The following is a 22,065-nucleotide window of genomic DNA, read 5'->3' on the forward strand; positions in this document are numbered from 1 at the left end:
CTCCTCTCTTAGGTATATGTATCATGTTTTGACCAAAAATACCACAGTAACGGATCACAACCGCAATCTGTTAGTGGAGACTATTCGTTCTATAACTGAGATCCTTATATGGGGAGATCAGAATGACAGCTCCGTGTTTGAGTAAGTGCTTTACATCTTCGTTGTTTAAAAAAAAATAATACTAACAAATTTAAATCAAAATTGTTGATCAGCTGATATGGGAGGGGTTGGCATTTGTAGATGGAGTATTATCTGAGATGAATTGTGAACCTTGCACTATGGTTCCTACCAAATGTGCACTAGCTATAATTCAGCTGTCCATAGGGGTTAGCTTCTCTACTGTGAGAGTCATCAGTTACCTTAAGTTTCTTAATTTATACTTGAACAAACTATTCTTGGTAGAGTTCCTAAACACACTTCATTGTAGAGTGGGAAGAGGAATTGCATACAGAGATGGTGGCTCATGGTTGATGCTCTTAAGACAGCTTTACAAAGGTGTGTGTACGTATAACTGTTATTACTAGAAAGGTAACATATGAATCCTCAGTAGGATGAGAGATTATGTAGAGGAAAGAATAAATCATTATTTTAAAAAATTCTGACAAATTCAAAGCTGTTTCATTGTACCATTTTGATGTTCATATGCCATGGTAAGCTTTGGCAGCAAATACGGTATAGCAACCTTTTTTAAGGTCTGGACTCGATACACCTAATAATGCTCTGTAAACGTCATAACAGACCTTTCTTTCTGATTTTTTTCCCCCCTCCTCAATGACAACAAAATACAGTAGAAGGCAAGCTGACACTTTTTGTGATTTTTTTTTTTTTTTTTAAAGCTCTCGGAAATTCCAGTAAAATATTTCCAGTCAAAGACCCTTTCCCACAAAACTGCTTTCATGAGTCTGTAGGGTCAGGAAGCCTATTTTTCTGTTCAGTTGGACATTACATATCTGACTAGCCCTTAGATCTCTATCCCTTTTGTTTATTAATTAATTAATTTGAATGCGCTTCAAATATCCTTGTTAGTTTAATCTTTGACAGAGAGGCACTCTTTGGGGATAAATGAATGCAATATTACAAAGTTATACAATATGAAAGTTGTCAAACTTATTAAAAAAATAAGCTCCCCAGTCAAACCAACAGTTCATCTTTTTTAAAAAATAATGAATGAATCAGTAATGCTTTTACGTTTATCTTCTAGCTTTTTCTTAGAGAAGAACATGTTTGTTTTCTTCTTGAACATCCTGCGTCAGAAATCTGGTCGTTATGTATGTGTACAGCTGCTGCAGACCTTGAACATCCTCTTTGAAAATATTAGTCACGAGACATCACTCTGTAAGGACTCATTCCTTTTATTAAACATTTAGTTCTCATTATTAAACAAATCAAAGCTTCAGCACACCGTGTAAGCGCGCTTTTCATTTTATTAACTCTAAAAGCTAACGTGCAAGAACATTTTTAGGAATCAAGTCATCTAACTAGCTCTGTGAGATCATTAATTTATTTTTTAATTAAACAGCATTGGATTTGTAATGCAAACTCCACTCTAAAATGGTTCGTCACTGGTACAAAAACCTCTGGGTTGTACAGTTGAAAGCAAATAGTAGTAAAATATTTGGAATGATTTAATATGTGATCTTTTTAAAGGGGTTCTTTAAAATAACCTAGGCACAAAATAAGAAATGTGAAATTTGTATTGCGTATGTTGTAGATTATAAATTTTATACTCAAATGAGGAATTTAAAAACTAACAACCGTAGAAAATCACTCATTAGTTAGGGTCTCAAATGTATTTACTTAATTGTCGCAGAACTAGCAATGGAAGCATACACTTGCTAACAAAGCCTTTTGCTGTAGCTGTTCTGTGATCAGAGGGGTTGGTATCCAAACAAAACATCATGTTAATTTTAAGGTCCTTTGGAAACATATGAAGGGAGAAAAAAATAAATTGTTGCTAAATAAGAGAAACAAAATTGGCCAGGAGAGAGTCCATGCATAAACTTTTGAGGGTAAATAATATGGAGGGAAAAATGCTATTTTAAATAAATACTTGATTTGTAATGCCTAAGATTTGATTACTAGTTACAGCATGCTTACAGAAGAAACATAATGCAGACAAGTGTGTTCTGTTCTCATTATAATCCTATCTTTGGGAGCCAAGCCTTTTGCAAGACGTTAATGAGGATGACTTCTATGTGTTACTGCTAATTGAAGTAATCATTTGCATTGTTAAACTTAAAATAGGGGTATTTAGTTGTCAAATGTAGACTTGATTACAGCTAGGTTGCGCTTACAAAACACTTTTCATTGTCCAGCTATATCTATCTATCATAAAAAAACCATAAAACTAGGCTTGGAAGGATTAGATTTGTATTGCTAAGTGTTGGTAAACATTGATTTTAATGTCGGCTCCTACACCCCCAAACAAACAAACAAAAACCTAAAAGAAAACCCATTTCTGTTGATGGTGATCAACATTTGTGGGGGCAAAATAAGAAAAATGCTGCTTGAGAATTTAGAGTTTAGATTTAAGGATATCTACTTCATGTGTTTTGACACATGATGTTGACAATTTGTGTTTTAGTGGTTATGAAATGTTAACTTTTTAATCTCAGGGTCTACTGTCATTAAACTGTCTGATTCCTCCCTGCCATCCTCCATAGTGTGAAAATTTAAATTGATTAAAAACAAAAAATGCTTAACCTATATGTTTTCACAACTATGAAAATTTAAAATAAAAAAATTCAAAAATAAACCTTAATATTATCCATCAATTATAAAGAAATATTAAATTCTATGAAGCCTACATAAAACTTATTTTATGATGATTTTCCTTTGTGGTGATTTGTGATATGGTTTTATATTTCAGATTATTTGCTCTCTAATAACTATGTAAATTCTATCATTGTCCACAAATTTGACTTTTCTGATGAGGAGATCATGGCATATTATATCTCATTTCTGAAAACGCTTTCCCTGAAACTCAACAATCACACTGTACACTTTTTTTACAATGAGGTAAGTGTCTAGAAGAATTTACAGTAAAAAGCCTTATTAACTACAGTATATACAGAAGTGAGTTTAAGGCCAAAACTTTGGTGGATCCCAGACAGACTCCTCTCACCCATGAGCCTTAGCACTTCTCTATCTCAACTCAAGCTTCTTCTGAGGACTGCCCCTGCCCCATTGTCTTGCAGTTTAAAATGACTTGTATTGTAGTAACAATGTGCCTGAATAAGAATCTCAGAATCAGGTTTTGTGTGTAGTAGCAAGTGTGTGGGGAAATCTTTTTGTGCTATGAAATGTCTGTTCCGTGTATTTCCCACTCTTCATACTGGTCTTAATTAAATTAACAGATGTTAAAAGCTTTATACTGTTTGCACAGGCAATAATTAGAGTGCAATGTCTTATTTCTGTAATAAAATAAAGTCTAAATTCCCACTGTTAACTGCATCGGCAAATAATATCTTGGCACACTATTAGTGTGTATCATTTAAAAAAAAAATAGTGACGGTGAGATTTTAGATGTGCAGTTTTTCAGCAAAGTCCACAAATACACAGCGAAGTATTCATTGGTAGTCCAAAACTGATTAACAGTAGAGGATAACCTCATCTAATCCCAGCCCACAACCAGCTTTCTTGATTCACTACTACCACCTCTGAAATGAAGGCCTGGTCTACCCTTAAACATAGGTATGGTGCTCCAGGGGAAACATAAAAACACACCCCTCAATGTAGTAGCTCTGCCAACCTAACCTCTAGCGTAGGCACGATTAGGTTAACTGAAAAATGTTTCAGTCAACGTAGCTGCCATTGCTTGGGAAGGTGAAGTTCTATTACCATAGCGTGAGTTTACACTATCGCGGCATTTGCTTTGGAGCTGGAGCTGTGCCGCTGTGGTGCCCATAGTGTAGACATTGCCTAAGTATAAATACACTGCAACATGGATGGCAGAAGCTAATGTTCTTAGTGATTCTGTTAGTGTCTTGCCTTTTCACTGTAATAACATCAAACCAAAATAGTTTGCTTTTTAAATCACTGCTTTAAAAAATTAAATAGCTTTTAAAATATTGCATAGTGAGACCTCCATTTAAAAGAATTTAATATAATCAAATTTAAGTGCAAAAGAATATCTAAATTTACAGAAATTTCAGTCATTGGCATTTTGCATGGGTATATTAAAACAAACTACTTCATGGATTTTAGTCAGTAAATATTGATGTTTTGGTGTAAGTCAACTGCTATATTTGAATTACAAATGCCCACAGAACTTGGCATTGCAACATAAAGTGCAACATAACTTCAAACTTAAGTTAATTCAGAATTCTGATGTTTCAAATGTAGTGCTTACTCAAAGAACCTAGAGTTTTGTCTATTTACTACAGTACTTTATTCAATTGTAAGCCTGTTATCTTAAAGCCCTAATTCCGCATTTGAATCCATGCAGACAGATCCCATATGAAGTCAGTGAGGATCAGTGTGGGCACCGTTTTGGTGCAGTTGCAGGTCTAAGAGGTGATCTTTTCACACAACCTTAGTCTTATTTTTCTATCTATCCACATAATAGTTATTGCCAGAAGAGGGCATCAAAGCTCTTTAAAAAGTACAGAGATGATGATATGTGAAGTATATGAAACTTAATACGTGCTTCCTGTAATAAACTCATATACCTGCAAACTAATGGGTGTTTGAAACTTAGATTTTGTTTTAAAAAGGATTAAGATTGACTACATTTACACATTTATAGTACCATGTGATAGATTAGATTTTTTTTCTGCCTTGTTACCTTAGTAGGGTAACTTTTTTCATGCAAAATCCTAAGAAAGTATTGAATGTTTGACAGGATAAAACATAATGCCTGCTGTATTTTCATTTCAGCACACTAATGATTTTGCCTTGTATACGGAGGCCATTAAATTTTTTAACCACCCAGAGAGCATGGTCAGAATTGCTGTCAGGACTATAACTTTAAATGTCTACAAAGGTAAGTTCAGTGCATCAGAAGACTAGTACACCTGATACTTTGTGTAACTAAAGTTAAATGTTAACAATTACAAACAATGCATATTTACCAGGCATAGATTCTGATTTATGCAAAGCTGAATTAATTGTAAGCATGTTACTTAACATGCATGTGTTAACAAACATATATGCGTTAAAAATAGATTTAAAAAAAATCTTTACAAAAACCAACTCTAAAGCCAAAGTGTTTACACAATACTGTGTGTGTTTGTAAACACCAGTATATTTTCCTTGATAAAGAAAAGGGTGCCAACACAATATAAAGAACACGAGTACTCATGGCACCTTAGAGACTAACAAATTTATTTGAGCATAAGGGCTGTAGCCCACGAAAGCTTATGCTCAAATAAATTTGTTAGCCTCTAAGGTGCCACAAGTACTCCTGTTCTTTTTGTGGTTACAGACTAACACGGCTGATACTCTGAAACACAATATAAAGTACACAAGGAAATTCACGTCAACTGCCAGTAGAGGTCCTAATCTGTCCATTTTTTTAAACAGTATTAGTTTCTTGTTAAGAATATCAGTCTCTTGACATATTGAACATTTATAATAAGAGAAATAGTAATTTGTGTGGCAGAAATCAACATATATATTTCCTTAATTTTTTTGGATTATGACTGCAATTCTGGAATTTCATAGTCCACTCATCAGTGGAGAAAAACTATTGATGTACCATAAATTGTTCTTTGTGCAAGCAAGTATATATATCTTGCACTCTATTATAGAAACAATTTGTTTTGTGTAGTTCTGTGTAAATTCATTTGCATAGCCTGGAGGCAGAAATGTAATCCTAGCCTCTGAAGTGCTCTGCATGGTGATGTGCATTCATATAGGGGTTTTTATCCTGCAGTTGCCTTTTTAATTAAATTTTTATTTCAATTTTTAAACTGCTTTTTACATTAGATTTAAAAGAGGAATTTAATATTAATTTGTAAATAAACTGTCATAACTTGCAAAACTTGCTATAAATCAATGGATGTTGTAGTTGTGCATGGACTGAAAAATGACTAGTCAAAAATTACTATTTTCTAGTGAACTTTGAGGTACAAAGTAAACACAACAATGCTTTTTACCTCATAGTGACACTTTTCTCACAGACTTCACTTCCAACAACTTACTGTTTTAAGCTGTAAAGTATATAGCTACATAATAAAATGATTGGACTAGTTTTAGCTCTCAGCAGTATATGAGAAAGGTATAGAGTTTAATTGATTGCTAGAATGTGCCTATTACTGGATGTAGACAAGCTAATGGAGGAAGTAAAATGGCAAATGTGACATTAAAGTAACTGTAATTATTGATTACAAAACACAAGGCTGGGGAAAATTCTACTCCACGTTTTAAAAGCTGCTTGTTTGGTCTGTATTGAATAAGGAAATTCTGAAGTGTGGATGGTAAGTGTCAACATTTACATGATAACCCTGAAGGCATTTTTGCTTTAGATGTGTTGGTGTCTGGACACTGAGTACAAAGTGTGGCCCTTTCTGGTCTTTAGCAAGCAAAATCCATGTGAAATTTTCTCTACTTCTAACACCCAACCTTCTGTGTATGAGCCAGTTATTACAGAAACAGTGAAGTATGATGCACTTCATACTTTGTGTACATTTACTAAATAAAAAGGAAAGTTTTATGATGTTCTTGCCTAGAGTTTAAGTTGAATGTTGGAGAGCTACGGGAGTTGAATTTGAAAAACACAACTATCAAACATGCAGGTTTCATAATTTTCTGACTATCCATTTGTAAATGTTCTGATCTAACACCTTCTAACCTGTATCTTTTAGTTTAGATGCTTCCTGCTTTAGCTCTTTAACCCTTTTGGAGGATCTCTCATCATCCCAGTTCCTAATCCTGTTAACTGTTGTCTTTTTTTTTTTTTTCCCCTTCCTTCACTGATGATTCCTGTGTTCCTTAATGCAGTGTCATGTAAGTCTATTAACAAGTTTGGCTTTCAGCATTATTGCTTTATACTTACACTTTGTCTTTTAAAAAAGAAAACTCACTTGAGTAGAATGTGGTTTTCTGAACTGCAGTAGATTTACTTACTATCCTGAGATCAATGTAAAAATAACCCTAGTATTTTAACAGGCTCATTTAGCCTTTGAAGAGTTGCCCTATGAAACTTTAAAAGACATCTATTTCATGGATATGATAAACCCATACTGGTGTGTATGTGTGAGTAAAAAAGAAAATTAGCATGTAATGAAAATTCAGAATGGTAAGTTGATTGTATTTTTTTTGTTTTTGTTTTTAAACATTTATCGTTTGGAAACTTTTTTTTTTTAACTTCTCTTCAGTGGACAACCAGCCTATGTTGCACTACATTCGAGATAAAACTGCTGTCCCCTACTTCTCCAACCTTGTTTGGTTTATTGGGAGCCATGTGATAGAACTGGATAACTGTGTGCAGACTGATGAAGAGTAAGCTTCTGCAACTATTTCTTTTTGCCAGGTGCATTGAAAACCTTTTAAGTTAGTGTCTCAAGAAATGATCCTACCAAGTCTGTAATTCTTATAAGATCGTGTTAGAAATCATTGCAGGAGGATATTGTCAAGTCATTTATAAATTTTAACATTCCTGTAAATAAATGATTTGTTGGGAGACACATTACTCCTCATCCCAGTTGGTTTGAAGTATATAGACTTTACTTTATTATTGAACTAAATTGTTATGCAAAAGATATATAGGACTGTTTGCATAACAATAAGACTAAAAGCACAGGATCTTTAGATATCTGTACTCGCATTCAGAAAGCTGGACATTAGGATAGTTTTCTGGAAAGTATCATTAGAAAAATAGTCTTTTCAAGTTTATTCAGTAGTTAATTATCTAAACACCATTGCCATCAATATAACTGGCAGATGTCACTTGTATAAAACCTCTTATTCTGTCAACTACAAAATTTGTGCTGTGTTGCTCATGATCACCACATTGGATTTGCTCTTTGAGTATGTATGGAGCAGTTTTTTTAAAGCTTTACTTGGGTTAGAACAGTACAGAAGAAATATAAGTAGTTTTACTGGCTTTAAGATAAAAATGTTTAAATAGTATTTTGTAATAGAAAACAAAATTGTAATGTTTCCTTTCATGACTGGCTTCTAAAAAGGCACGTACAAATTGGCAGCTGAGATTTTTATGCTTCTCCAGAAAACTGAAATCTTGTACTCATCACTGTGGATGTTGTATTGTGAAATTAAAATGACAACACTCCTTCAATTGCTTCATTTTGATTGTCAAATCTCTAAGGTTACAGGAGGTAACTTGGATGTCTGCATTAGTCAGTCTGCATGGAATAAGACAGAAAAAAGATGCAGATACATTATCTTACTGAGTTCTGAATGTTCTTCTACCTTAGCTATGTCTAAATCTTTGTCTCTTTCAGGCACAGAAATAAAGGCAAACTGAGTGATTTGGTAGCAGAACATCTGGATCATTTACATTATCTTAATGATATCCTTATCATTAATTGTGAATTCTTAAATGATGTGCTCACAGACCACCTACTTAATAGGCTGTTTCTGCCTCTCTATGTGTATTCATTAGTAAATCAAGATAAGGTAAGGAATAGCTTGCATGATTTAGTGATTAGTTAAGTCTTAATAATTAATGATTTCCACTCAGTATTTACAGTAATTTGTGCAGTAAGTGTATCCCATAAGTAGAATTAATATCATCTACATTTAAGTAACTTTACAAGAAAAACAGTTTAAATAATTCAGGTCTTTGTTCTTCTTAAATTAAAAGATGACTGCCCAGGAGATGCTGTTTTAGGTATATATGAACCTAGGTAAAGACTCACGTACATTGGCCCATGTAGTTGTTAACCATTGTTTAGCGTTTAATGTTAGCAGTAGGGACAGAAGCAGTAAGTTCAGGTCTGGGCCTGGATTTCTCTGAAATATGTTTTAAAAGGCCAGTATAATTGTATCAGAAAGATGCTTTTTAAAAAAGTAATCTTTAAGATTGAAAACAGGATCTCTGTTACTTACGTATAAAATTCTCAAATCCATGCATCCTGCCTCTAGTCTTATTTTTCTAATTTCAGTGGGTTTTTTAAAAAAAACATGTCACTGATTAAAAGGAGCAGAATCAGACTTGCTACCTACTGTATGGAACAGATGAAAAGTTTGCTTAAATTCCATCTAATCCAGGTTCTTATATAGTGCCTATCTCCATGGTAATTGCATGTGTCTTGTGATCCTCTTGTATTTTTTATCCTTGTCATAATTGTGTGACATCTCTAAAGATTTATCATACTTTGCATTTCTGTGGAGCCTGCCATCAAAGATCTTAGTGTTTTTTTAATGTTAATTAATTGAACCTGTCATATCCCCTTCTGGGTTAAGTAATTAAATTCATTTTATACAGTGAGTCTGTGGTAGAGGTAGGTATAGACCAGATTTTATGACTTCCAGTCTTGTGCTTCAGCCATGTTTCCTTCCATGTCTTATAATGCAAAAATATGCAAATATCTCTAGTGACTTAAAACAACATGCTTCAGACAAGAGACTGTAAATATTGTAAATAGTTTTCTTTTCTGTGGTGTTGGTGGTTCTTTCAGAAATCAGTTTATTCTAATTTTAATGGAGATTTTAAAGTATTGTCATTCTATGAGCATTTATTGTGTTCTGATTATGAAGAGAAAATGCCTGTGAAGCCAGAATTACCTACTTGAATCCAACAACTGAATGTCAACAACTCCAGTAAACTTTTATTGGTCTTATTTAATTCTGTGGAATAACAAATTGTAAGAGCCTCCTTTTATTAATTTGTCATTTCATAAGTACCATCTGGTAAGGATATGCTGGAGGGATAAAAATGTACTTCTCACTTAAGCATCTGGTAAAAATAAATATTACAGGAAACTTTGCCTTCAAAAACAATGTGCAGCCATATTTTCAAGCGTGCAGCAAATGAAAAATGCATTCTTCTGAGATCCTTTTCCAAAGAAATGGAAAGTCACTGGAAAATGTCAGCGTATTCCTTTGGAACTTAGTAGCATTGGGGGAAGTGGGGGAGGTAGTGCACATGAATAAATCAAGTGTTTATACTTACATTCTTCTATTTTAAAAAATGTTGGCCTTTCTTCTATTTAATGGTGTAATTACCTTAGTTTTCTGTAATTAACTGGGCATTCTTTTCTTTCTTCCGTAGGGTGGGGAGCGTCCAAAAATAAGTCTGCAAGTTTCTCTCTATCTTCTCTCACAAGTATGTCACGTTTCAGTGTGGTGTTTGTAATGGTCTCAGTAATTTCATTATAAATTGTGTGGTTTAGGGGGCTATTTTTCAGCTATACATCTGAAGAGAATTGTGCTCAGTTTGAGGTGCAGTGTGTACCTTTAAGGGACACTTGTATATTTATTTTTTTAAATTATTAGCTCACTGATCATCACATGGGCCAACTACTACTCTTTACTTACTAGTACCTTTCCTTGGAGGTTCTCGGAATACTTTACAAACATTACCTAATTAAATCTTTAGAACACCAGTAAAAGGCAGATATTTTGAGATGTTTGTAACAATCCCTTAACTTACCAGTTTAATGCAGCCACCTCTTAAGTGGAATGCAGCAGCTGTTAAACATCGCGTAACAGCTTTCTACAACAAGTTAGGACTGAAATGAAGAATACGGTATTCAACTGCAACTACAGGCAGAATACAGCATTCCAAATTTCAATTTGACTAGGACATACAGAAATTAGGTTTTGAATCTCCTACTCTTGTGCAAAATGTTGTGGGATCTTTAATTACAAGTAGGGAGTGCCTTGTTTTATGTCTCGTGAAATGTGATCAGCTTTCTTGTATTTACAAAAATAAAAATTGAGTGGCTGAATACTGAGCAGATGCTATAACTTCTGACAATTGAAAATGCCGTTATGGATTGCACACATCTTAGGTAATTTTACAGTAGATCAGAGTGCCACCATAAACTTCTTTTAAATTGGGAATTTTTTAAGTGAGTGGTGAAATAGATAGATAGTTAAATAAAAGTTCTTGAAAATGCCAGATGCTCATTTTTGTTCTTTGGATTATTGCTGTTTACCCTAGAGATTGAAAAAAGCTTATTCTGTCAGCTAAATATGAGCCTACCTGTATACTTCATGTACATGCTCAATACATTTACATTCTTAAATAAATATTTACATTTAGGTCAAAATATATTATTGACTTGATTTCTGCTAGAAGTGATAATATTTTAAAATGACTTTTTTTTAAATCTATGAATTCTTAAATCAGACTTTTTATAAGTGGGGGTATCCTCCCAGGTTGATTTCTTTATGACTATTTGTAGGCATTGTAAAAACCAGTTTCCACCTGTTTTGTTGCCTCAGGAAAGGAAACACTGCAGTGCTGCTAAGTTTCTGTTTCCCACATTTTCAATTTGAGTTAGGTTTAGTGACCTCAAAAATGAAACTTTATAGTAGCAATCACTTGAAACTAAGGGAATCAGTCTTGTTAAGGCACTAAATGCCTCTTATGAGATGCTTTGAGCCCTCTAATCTATCTCATGTAAATGAGAGTATTGAGAAGTACTCAGCATTAGAGAGAGTCAATAATTTTTCAGTTCACTAACCATTCTGGAAAATGTTGGTTTAAAAAAAAAAAAGCCAAGTGAAATTTGACAAATTTCATTTTGGGGTGAACTAAATGTCTTGAATAATAATTGGTCAGAGATAGAGTGTATGAACTGAGAATGACTGTAGCCCAGTGGTTAGGGTACTCGCCTGGAAGATTCATAGATTCTAGGACTGGAAGGAACCTCGAGAGGTCATCGAGTCTAGTCCCCTGCCCTCATGGCAGGACCAAATACTGACTAGACCAGGGGTTGGCAACCTTTCAGAAGTGGTGTGCCGAGTCTTCATTTATTCACTCCAATTTAAGGTTTCGCGTGCCAGTCATACATTTTAACATTTAGAAGGTCTCTTTTTATAAGTCTATAATATATAACTAAACTATTGTTTGTATGTAAAGTAAATAAGGTTTTTAAAATGTTTAAGAAGCTTCATTTAAAATTAAATTAAAATGCGGAGCCCCCTAGACCAGTGTCCAGGCCCCGGCAGTGTGAGTGCCACTGAAAATCAGCTTGCGTGCCGCCTTCGGCACACGTACCATAGGTTGCCTACCCCTGGTCTAGACCATCCCTGATAGACATTTATCTAACCTATTCTTAAATATCTCCAGAGATGGAGATTCCACAACCTCCCTAGGCAATTTATTGCAGTGTTTAACCACCCTGACAGTTAAGAACTTTTTTCCTAATGTCCAACCTAAGCCTCCCTTGCTGCAGTTTAAGCCCATTGCTTCTTGTTCTATCCTTAGAGACTAGGATGAACACGCTTTCTTCCTCCTCCTTATGATACCCTTTTAGATACCTGAAAACTGCTATCATGTCCCCTCTCAGTCTTCTCTTTTTTCCAAACTAAACAAACCCAATTCTTTCAGCCTTCCTTCATAGGTCATGTTCTCTAGACATTTAATCATTCTTGTTGCTCTTCTCTGGACCCTCTCCAATTTCTCCACATCTTTTTTGAAATGCAGTGCCCAGAACTGGACACAATACTCCAGTTGAGGCCTAACCAGCGCAGAGTAGAGTGGAAGAATGACTTCTCGTGTCTTGCTCACAACCTGTTAATGCATCCCAGAATCGTGTTTGCATTTTTTGCAACAGCATCACACTGTTGACTCCTATTTAGCTTGTGTTCCACTATAACCCCTAGATCCCTTTCTGCCGTACTCCTTCCTAGACAGTCTCTTCCCATTGTGTATGTGTGAAACTGATTGTTCCTTCCTAAGTGGAGCACTTCGCATTTATCTTTATTAAACTTCATCCTGTTTACCTCAGACCATTTCTCCAATTTGTCCAGATCATTTTGAATTATGACCCTATCTTCCAAAGCAGTTGCAATCCCTCCCAGTTCGGTATCATTTGCACACTTAATAAGTGTACTTTCTATGCCAATATCTAAGTCGTTGATGAAGATATTGAACAGAACCGGTCCCAAAAGAGACCCCTGTGGAACCCCACTTGTTATACCTTTCCAGCAGGATTGGGAACCATTAATAACTACTAGCTGAGTATGGTTATCCAGCCAGTTATGCACCCACCTTATAGTAGCCCCATCTAAGTTGTATTTGGCTAGTTTATTGATAAGAATATCATGCGAGACGGTATCAAATGCCTTACTAAAGTCTAGGTATACCACATCCACCGCTTCTCCCTTACCACAAGACTCGTTATCCTATCAAAGAAAGCTATCAGTTTGGTTTGACATGATTTTGTTCTTTACAAATCCATGCTGGCTATTCCCTATCACCTTACCACTTTCCAAGTGTTTGCAGATGATTTCCTTAATTACTTGCTCCATTATCTTCCCTGGCACAGAAGTTAAACTAACTGGTCTGTAGTTTCCTGGGTTGTTTTTATTTCCCTTTTTATAGATGGGCACTATATTTGCCCTTTTCCAGTCTTCTGGAATCTCTCCTGTCTCCTATGATTTTCCAAAGATAATAGCTAGAGGCTCAGATACCTCCTCTGTTAACTCCTTGAGTATTCTAGGATGCATTTCATCAGGCCCTGGTGACTTGGAGGCATCTAACTTTTCCAAGTGATTTTTAACTTGTTCTTTTTTTATTTTATCTTCTAAACCTACGCCCTTCCTATTAGCATTCACTATGTTGGCATTCCTTCAGACTTCTCGGTGAAGACCAAAACAAAGAAGTCATTAAACATCTCTGCCATTTCCAAGTTTCCTGTTACTGTTTCTCCCTCCTCACTGAGCAGTGGGCCTACCCTGTCCTTGGTCTTCCTCTTGCTTCTAATGTATTGATAAAAAGTCTTCTTGTTTCAATTTATTCCTGTAGCTAACTTGAGCTCATTTTGTGTCTTTGCCTTTCTAATCTTGCTCCTGTGTTCCTGTGGTGTTTGCCTATCCTTTGTTATTTGTCCTAGTTTCCATTTTTTATGAGACTCCTTTTTATTTTTTAGATCATGCAAGATCTCGTGGTTAAGCCAAGGTGATCTTTTGCCACATTTTCTATCCTTCCTACCCAGCGGAATAGCTTGCTTTTGGGCCCTTAATAGTGTCCCTTTGAAAAATTGCCAACTCTCCTCAGTTGTTTTTCTCCTCAGTCTTGTTTCCCAGGGGACCTTACCTATCAGCTCTCTGAGCTTACCAAAACCCACCTTCCTGAAATCCATTGTCTCTATTTTGCTGTACTCCCTTATACCCTTCCTTAGAATCATGAACTCTATGATTTCATGATCACTTTCACCCAAGCTGCCTTCCACTTTCAAATTCTCAACGATGGGAGATCCAAATTCATGTCCCTGCTCTGCATCAGGTGGTGGGGGGGCTAACCTGGGTGTCTCACATTCCAGGTAACCACTTTAACTACTTAGCTGAAGGTAATAAATGAGGAACTGGGTCTTCTAGCCATTTTGTGAATGGCACCTAAGCCCTCTTGTGAATCTAGCCCAAACAATTTGTGTCAAATTTGCAATAGTTTTGGGTTGACTGAAACTATAGTTCTCCGGGAATGAATTATTTATCCAAAAAATGTCACCCAGCTTTGCTCAGCAGCTCATTGGGCCTATTTCTTCATATCTGGGGCTTGTCTACTCTTAAAACACTACAGTGGCACAGCTGCTTCGCTGCAGTGCTTTAGTGTAGATGCTACCTTCGCCAATGGGAGAACATAAGAACATAAGAGAGGCCGTACCGGGTCAGACCAAAGGTCTATCTAGCCCAGTATCTGTCTACCGACAGCGGCCAATGCCAGGTGCCCCAGAGGGAGTGAACCTAACAGGCAATGATCAAGTGATCTCTCTCCTGCCATCCATCTCCATCCTCTGACGAACAGAGGCTAGGGACACCATTCTTACCCATTCTGGCTAATAGCCATTTATGGACTTATTTATTTATGGAGGGATTTCTTTTAAATCATTCAGAATCAAATGTGCGTATCTAGGGGCAGAACATTATTCATAACTTTGAATAGTATATTTCCACATCAATATCAAGATGCTGAGTAGTTAATGCAGCAAAACTCTTCCTTTATGGTTCTACTATATTGCATATCGTTAGTATGGTCTCAGTCCTGTGCTACACCTTGGTCCATCTGACTTGAGTATAAATTGTAAAATGCAATCTGTGTTTGTTTTATGCTCTCATTGTGCTAGTATCTGTCAGTACAAATTCAGGATTATAGGAACTACTCACATATGAGAAAACCGCTTCCCAACCTATACCTCCTCAATCACCATTAAATTGTTAATTAATATCTCGATGGTCTGTAGTGAAGCAAAGGCTTGATGAAGGATTCCTGAAATAGATCTCTATAGGTCAATAAATAGCTCCTCTGACAAAGTGGAAGCTAGACAGCCAGGTTCCTCCACTGAAATAATCTCGTTTTGAAGAGTACACATTAAGTAACTGTTAAGAAAACCACTTTAGTGATTTCTGCCATCAGTGTTGCATACACAGAGATGGCCACTGGCATACCAGATACTCTGTATAAAGAACAGCTTTGTAAATTAGAACCAACAACTTGAATTGCATCCAGCAGCAGATGGGAAGCCACTGCTGTTCCCAAAGCACAGTTGTAATGTAGTTTATGCCAGGGCATTCCTGTGAACAGGCAGGCCACTGCCTTACGTTCCTGAGTTACTTCTAAAGGGTACCTCAAAGTTAATCTTTGAGACCATATTGCTATGAAATTCTGAAGGGGATTTATATGGGTTCTAGCCCATCACTGCAAAATAGGAAGTCAAAGGTTCCCACTTGCCTGATAATATCATGTTCTATAAGCAGATGTGTTTAAACAGTGAAGACAGGATGCTGGTTTAGTGACTCAAACTGTTTTTGTCCCTTTCACCTAGCACCTAACTATGGCGGAATTTATTTTAGGTTTTTCTGAAGTACCTATCATAATACTGTCAAGTGCGTAAATGTTGAAAACATTGGAAACTTGTTCTTACATTACACTGAGCTTATTCCTACATTATATAGAATCATAAAACTAGACCATTCATTGTCTAACCTGCTCTTAAACATCTCCAGTGATGGAGACTCCACAACCTCTCTAGGCAATTTATTCCTTTGCTTAACCACCCTTTCAGTTAGGAAGTTTTTCCTAATGTCCAACCTAACCACCCTTGCTGCAATTTAAGCCCATTGCTTCTTGTCCTATCCTTAGAGGTTAAGAAGAACAATTTTTCTTCCTCTTCCACGTAACAACCTTTTACAGACTTGAAAAATTATGTCCCCTCTGTCTTCTCTTTTCCAGACTAAACAAACCCATTTTTAAAAATCTTCCCGCATAGGTCATGTTTTCTAGACCTTTAATAATTTTTGTTGCTCTTCTCTGGACTCTCTCCAATTTGTCCATATCCTTCCTGAAATGTGGCACCCAGAACTGGACACAATACTCCAGTTGAGGCCTAATCAGCGCAGAGTAGAGCGGAAGAATTACTTCTTGTGTCTTGCTCCTTGCTAATATATCCCAGAATGACGTTTGCCTTTTTTGCAACAGCATTACACAGTTGACTCTTGATTTGAGACTTGCCAGATACCTCTCACTGAAAAACTACTATTAAGAAAAATGTTCTTACACTGTTGAAAAGTCTTAGTTCTTTAGGCCAGAAGGGACTGTTGTGCAGGATAACAGTCTAGATCATAAACACAGGCCATAGAACTTCACCCACTACTTTCTCCATCAAGCAAATCTTGTGCTATGCTTTTGTAAAATCTTATGCATGGGATATTGCTAGGTGTCCCCATACCACAAGGCCTATGGATATAATGTACCACAATCACTTAACTGTCCTGGCTTTCCCCAATAACAGATTTCTATTAAATGGGTTGACTGTAGGCTAATGCTATAGAATCTTCATGTTTCTTAAAATAAATGAGGAGGAATACATAGTGCTTAGCTGGAAGAGGATAAAAGGAAACTAGTGAACACTGGCCAAGTAGACTATCAATCAGGCTTGGAATTCAGGGAAAGGGAGATTAATTTGACGTAGAAAGGGATTGTGGTCAGTGTTCCTCCCGAATACTAATTATAGCTCAAGTATATCCCAGTTTGGGTTTTATTAGACATTATGTAACGTAAAGAAATTTAACGATTTAATTAGGTGGGGAAAATGCCTACAGTGTCTAAAATTGAGTATGTCTAACATTCTTTTCTCCATCCCCCTGTTAATAGGTTTTCCTGATTATACATTATGCACCTCTGGTGAACTCACTGGCTGAGGTTATTCTTAATGGGGACCTTTCAGTATTCTCCTCAAAAGTTGAGCAAGATATCCAGAGAAGTTCAGTAAGTGGTCAACTATCTTTTGTATGTCTTTATTGTAATTTTTTTTTAAGGGAGAGAAAGAGATGGAGAAATCTGGTTGGAAAATACTTGTCTGCCTCTGGAGAACAGCACTGATGAGCTTCCATCGCATTCAGTGGGAGACTATTTTGCAGCCTGAATGACCTTTCTGTTAAGACACACTTCATCTGCTTTGTTTTGTTTATTTTCCTATTACCCTAAATGTTTCCTTCTCTTCATTAATAGTATCTTTCAGTTTTTGTGTAGACTTATCACGTTTTGGAGATGAAGCCAAGCTATAGCTTTCCTATTACATAATTGTAAATGAAAATGCAATATGGACTCAAGCTATTTGGTACAAATGACAGTGTTTTAAAAATTAACCCTGTGATGATTTCATTTTGTGACTGTTTAAATCAACTGTTTTTATGATTAGGTGTGTAATGTACTCCAAAGTTCTTCCACAGTTGGTTTTATTTCTAAAAATATATCAGCCTGTTACATCAGGGAAAGTAACGCTCTTCCGTTTTTTGATTCCCAGCTCCCTTTCAGTCATTGAGTTAGGCTCAGCAAATTCTGAGAACTGAAACCTATAGCAGCCGTAACTTTCAAGCAGATATATTTTTATCTATAATTATGTATAATAGTTATGTGAGAGCTGTAGTAGAAATGACAAGCAATGTTTTAAAATAACTAGATATATTATTCCTTTTTAATGGATATTTAAATGTAATCTTTGTATATTACATTGGTGGTCTAATCTTTCTTCCTATGTTACTTATCTCTGAATTCCCTGAAGCGTGTGCTTTCATTTGCATACTTTAGAAAAACTAGCTACTCTTAAGGCAGTCAAATCATGATCTAAACAGACTAATTCCTATGTCAAAAGTGAAATACATCCTCTAAGTCTGTCTCCATTTATTGAGGCATGTAGGGTTCAGACCAGGGGTTGGCAACCTTTCAGAAATGGTGTGCCGAGTTTTCATTTATTCACTCTAATTTAAGGTTTCGCGTGCCGGTAATACATTTTAACATATTTTTAGAAGGTCTCTTTCTATAAGTCTATAATATATAACTAAACTATTGTATGTAAAGTAAATAAGGTTTTTAAAATGTTTAAGAAGCTTCATTTAAAATTACATTAAAATGCAGAGCCCCCCGGACCGGTGTCCAGGACCCAGGCAGTGAGAGTTCCACTGAAAATCTGCTTGTGTGCCGCAGGTTGCCTACCCCTGGTACAGACACTGAATGCCCAGTTAGCATAGGTATAAATAACAGTGTGTAGGTGATGAAGCACTGCTCATATGAGTAGAATACAGACATGACAGAATCATAGGGTGTATATCCTGTTTGGCTCTTTGCACGCCCAACCAGTGCCTTCAACATCTATGCTGCAGTGAAAGACTCTGGAAGAAGGAGCTGCTGGAGCCTTTCCCCACTGCCATGAGAGCCTTTCGCTGTGCCATGTAGCTACATGTACACTACATGCTGCTGCAAGTGTAGACAAGGCCTAAGTATCTGAGCCGGTTGGGAGAAGGGTACGTCTCTTGATATAACCTTCTCTTCTCTGCCCAGCCCCCAGTACAATTTTTATCCCACCAAATTTTAACTTCAGGTTTGGCTTTTTAGCATGTTTAAGGATATTTGAAAGAACCCCTGGAAAAGGCTTGCTGTAACAAAAGTGAACTTTCCTAATGTCTTGTTGTATCAGGGGAACTTTGTTATGGGCTGATCTTTATTGTCCGTGGCTATTGAGCACAGTTAAGTGGGGTAGTCCAACATTGCTCTTGGTATTGGATATCTTTTTAAACAGACACTGCAGGGTGGAATGGTAGTATTGTGAGTTAACACTTCGAGATAAAGTAATCTCTTATTCATGTTAGCAAAGTTCTGTGACATTCTGTTTGTCACATACTGGATGCATCTGTGTGTGTTACTTATATGCCATAAATGGGTTTCATGCAGACGCAGCTTATTACTAGGAAACCTGTGGTCAGAGGGTGGGGTCTGTCTGCAGAAATTACACTTATTCTAGTTCACAGCTGTTATGCAAAGGCACTTGTGTCTGATGTTTGAGTGTTTTGGCATGTGTTTGTTTTAACATTGACGGATTTGTGGATTTCCTACAAGCTTGGGTTCACTTTTATTGTTACTTGTGCAGGTTTTTGTTGGTGCTTTTTTTGGCTGCCACTTCCTACTGCCCAAGATAAAAGTGAACCGGCTGCATATAAACTGGAAGTCATGTCATAGCTAATCACATTAGCTAAGTAGGGCAGATGTTAAATCTTTCTGTGCTCGCTGGTAGAAGTTTGCTTGTAGGAGAGTGAACTGAGCTTTTGTGGCTAAGGGGTTTCAGTGGACTATAGGAAAACTTCCAGTTAGGGAAACTAAATTTGTGGAGGGTTCAGCTACAGACTCTAGGAAGTATTTACAAGCAGTAGGGTTTCATTAAGCTCATTAGGGAAACCTGTGGGGGAGTGTCCAATGGAAAACCTGTCAGCAGGAGGGAATATAGCCCATTGGAGAAGCTGGACAAGAGGCCTCCAGGGAAGAGAATGTATGCTTATAAGGTATTCAGCATGGTTCCAAGAAAACAGACAGACAACATGGTGTATGTGAAACTATGTTCATGTATGGTCCTGACAGGCTAGTCAGAGGTATTGAGAGGTTCCTGATGTATTGGGGATAGGGCTGGGCAGGACCGTGTAGTGTTCTCTTCTCTGTCAACCTGCGATAATACTCGCTTGCTGAGATGACTCAGGTTGGGTCCCAGAGTTAGTTTTAGTCCATGCCTACTGGTTTAGGGGTTATTCTCCAGGGCTATTCCTCGGTAGCTGAGTACCAGTATCACTACTGAGTGATACTGGCACTGAGTGCAATTTTTTGGTAAGAATTAGCAGTGATATATTCGTATTTATCAATTAAGACTTTGCTCAGGAATGGGGGTGGTCTTGCCTCAAGTAATTATTGTATGCCGTAAATGGGTTTCATGCAGAAGCAGCTTATTACTTGGAAATCTGTGGCCAGAAGGCAGGCTCTGTGTGTCTACAAGGACATTGTAGAAGAGTTGAGAGTGAAGAACAGGCTTAACTTACTATTTTCTTCCTCTTTGAGTGTTAAAATTTTACTTTGAATTCTCAATTTTAGTAAGTCAACAGATTTCTCTTCCTCATTTCTTACTGTATGCTGTAGTCTTCCACAGTACGTGTTTGAATGCTAATATTGTCTCCATAGACTTGCCTTGTGTTTAGATTTACCGTAAAAATATTTTAAAGTCCTATATCCTTTGTGTGTTTGTACTTTAACATACTATAATGAGAAGCAGTCATAAGCTAAAGAGAAGAGGAAAGTTTCATCTTGAAAGTTAGTCTCTTGGTATTTGAAATGTCTTCAGAGACTTACATTTCCCAGGTACTAATGTGTGGCAAAATGGTGGTGAAATAATTGCATCACAAGTACTGTCTGGGTCCAGTGTGCTATTTAAAAAAATATATTTTGGGTATTTCAAAACTGAGGATCCCTAGAATTGTTTTTACTAGAAGTCCTGGATCAGCTGAATGGCATTTCACGTGGCTATAAAGATCAGACTCAGTAGAATCTGAGAATTGTTCTCAATTACCCTGGCTATAAATATGAGCCAGTGGTATGTAGTAAGGGTGCCTAGGTGAGGATAAAGCAATACAGTGTTGAATACTGAAGTCTATAAGAGGTTTGCATCTACTTTATCACAAAAGTAGTCAGACTTGTGCCCCATCAATATCTTCAAACTATAGATGTGGTTTGTACTCTATCCCGCTACTGTCCCTTTGGATCCATGTTCTTTTTGGCTAGTGAAGGCCAGTGAGGAAAGTACTGGATCCATTGCTGGTGGAGATTAACACCTTCATTAGGGAGGGAAGGATGCCAGCTTCTTTTTAAGAAGCTCTGGTGCATCCTCTGCTCAGGAAACCAACACTTGATGCTGAGGGTCTTGCTAATGGTTGACCAATATTGCTTCTTCCTTTTTTGGTTAAGATTACAGAGAAGGTTATAGTAAGACAACTGTTGCCTCATTCACCTTGGTCCTTGCCAGTCTGAATACAGAGCCTGGTATGGAACTGAGAGTCTACCAGTGCAAGAAGTACAATCTCCTAGTGATGGATGAAGATCAGGTAGGGTCCATGCAGATACAATTCGAGCTGTCAGCAGCTTTTGATGCCATCCAATAAGGTGATGTTGATTTGCCTATGCACTTTACAGGTGAGTCAATTTCAAAACAAAAATAGCTTGGGGAGGACAGCTTGGGAACTAACAGTTACCTTTGTAACATAAAAGCTAATAGACCTGTCTTGCAAGTTATGTCAAAATGCATTTGACAGCTTTGCTATGGTACTAATTTCTGGAAATCAGAGTTTGTAATAGAAATAGCACATGTTGGTGACTACAAAAAGATAAGGTCATTGATTAGTGATGGCAACTTTCTAATTTCTGAAAATTGGACCCCTCTGCTCTGCCTCTTCCCTCGAGCCCCCCTCTGACATCCTCCGCCCCCATCGCTCACTGGGCTCCCTCTGCTCCGGGGTTGGGACAGGAGCCATAGCTTGACACAGAGCCTGCCTGCCAGCAGGTAGTAGGCAGCCCCTGCTGAACCAGGGACTGGTGGGAGTTGATGACCCAGCACCTCCCCCCTGCCCACAGTAACTGGACATTTGGTGTCTGGTCAGTACATCTGACCGGACGCTGCC

At 36.9% G+C, this 22,065-nt stretch overlaps 1 protein-coding gene across 15 annotated transcripts in view; it reads left to right on the top strand.

The window, feature by feature from the left end:
* The window catches only part of CLEC16A (C-type lectin domain containing 16A), a 204,653-nt gene that overhangs the window by 36,268 nt on the left and 146,320 nt on the right, over positions 1-22,065 (top strand). For 13 of the 15 annotated variants that reach the window (XM_044978772.1, XM_044978771.1, XM_044978778.1 and 10 more), the window contains 9 exons: positions 13-141; positions 1,202-1,335; positions 2,870-3,018; positions 4,879-4,984; positions 6,943-6,948; positions 7,320-7,443; positions 8,406-8,580; positions 10,178-10,231; positions 17,231-17,344. In XM_044978772.1, the coding sequence (XP_044834707.1) occupies positions 17-141; positions 1,202-1,335; positions 2,870-3,018; positions 4,879-4,984; positions 6,943-6,948; positions 7,320-7,443; positions 8,406-8,580; positions 10,178-10,231; positions 17,231-17,344 (987 nt within the window). In that variant the 5' untranslated portion in view covers positions 13-16. The remainder of the gene's footprint in view (positions 1-12; positions 142-1,201; positions 1,336-2,869; positions 3,019-4,878; positions 4,985-6,942; positions 6,949-7,319; positions 7,444-8,405; positions 8,581-10,177; positions 10,232-17,230; positions 17,345-22,065) is intronic. The other 2 variants (XM_044978770.1, XM_044978783.1) reach the window with 1 other exon arrangement.

The sequence above is a fragment of the Mauremys mutica genome, chromosome 11 (assembly GCF_020497125.1).
Source record: "Mauremys mutica isolate MM-2020 ecotype Southern chromosome 11, ASM2049712v1, whole genome shotgun sequence".
Lineage (NCBI taxonomy): Eukaryota > Metazoa > Chordata > Testudines > Geoemydidae > Mauremys > Mauremys mutica.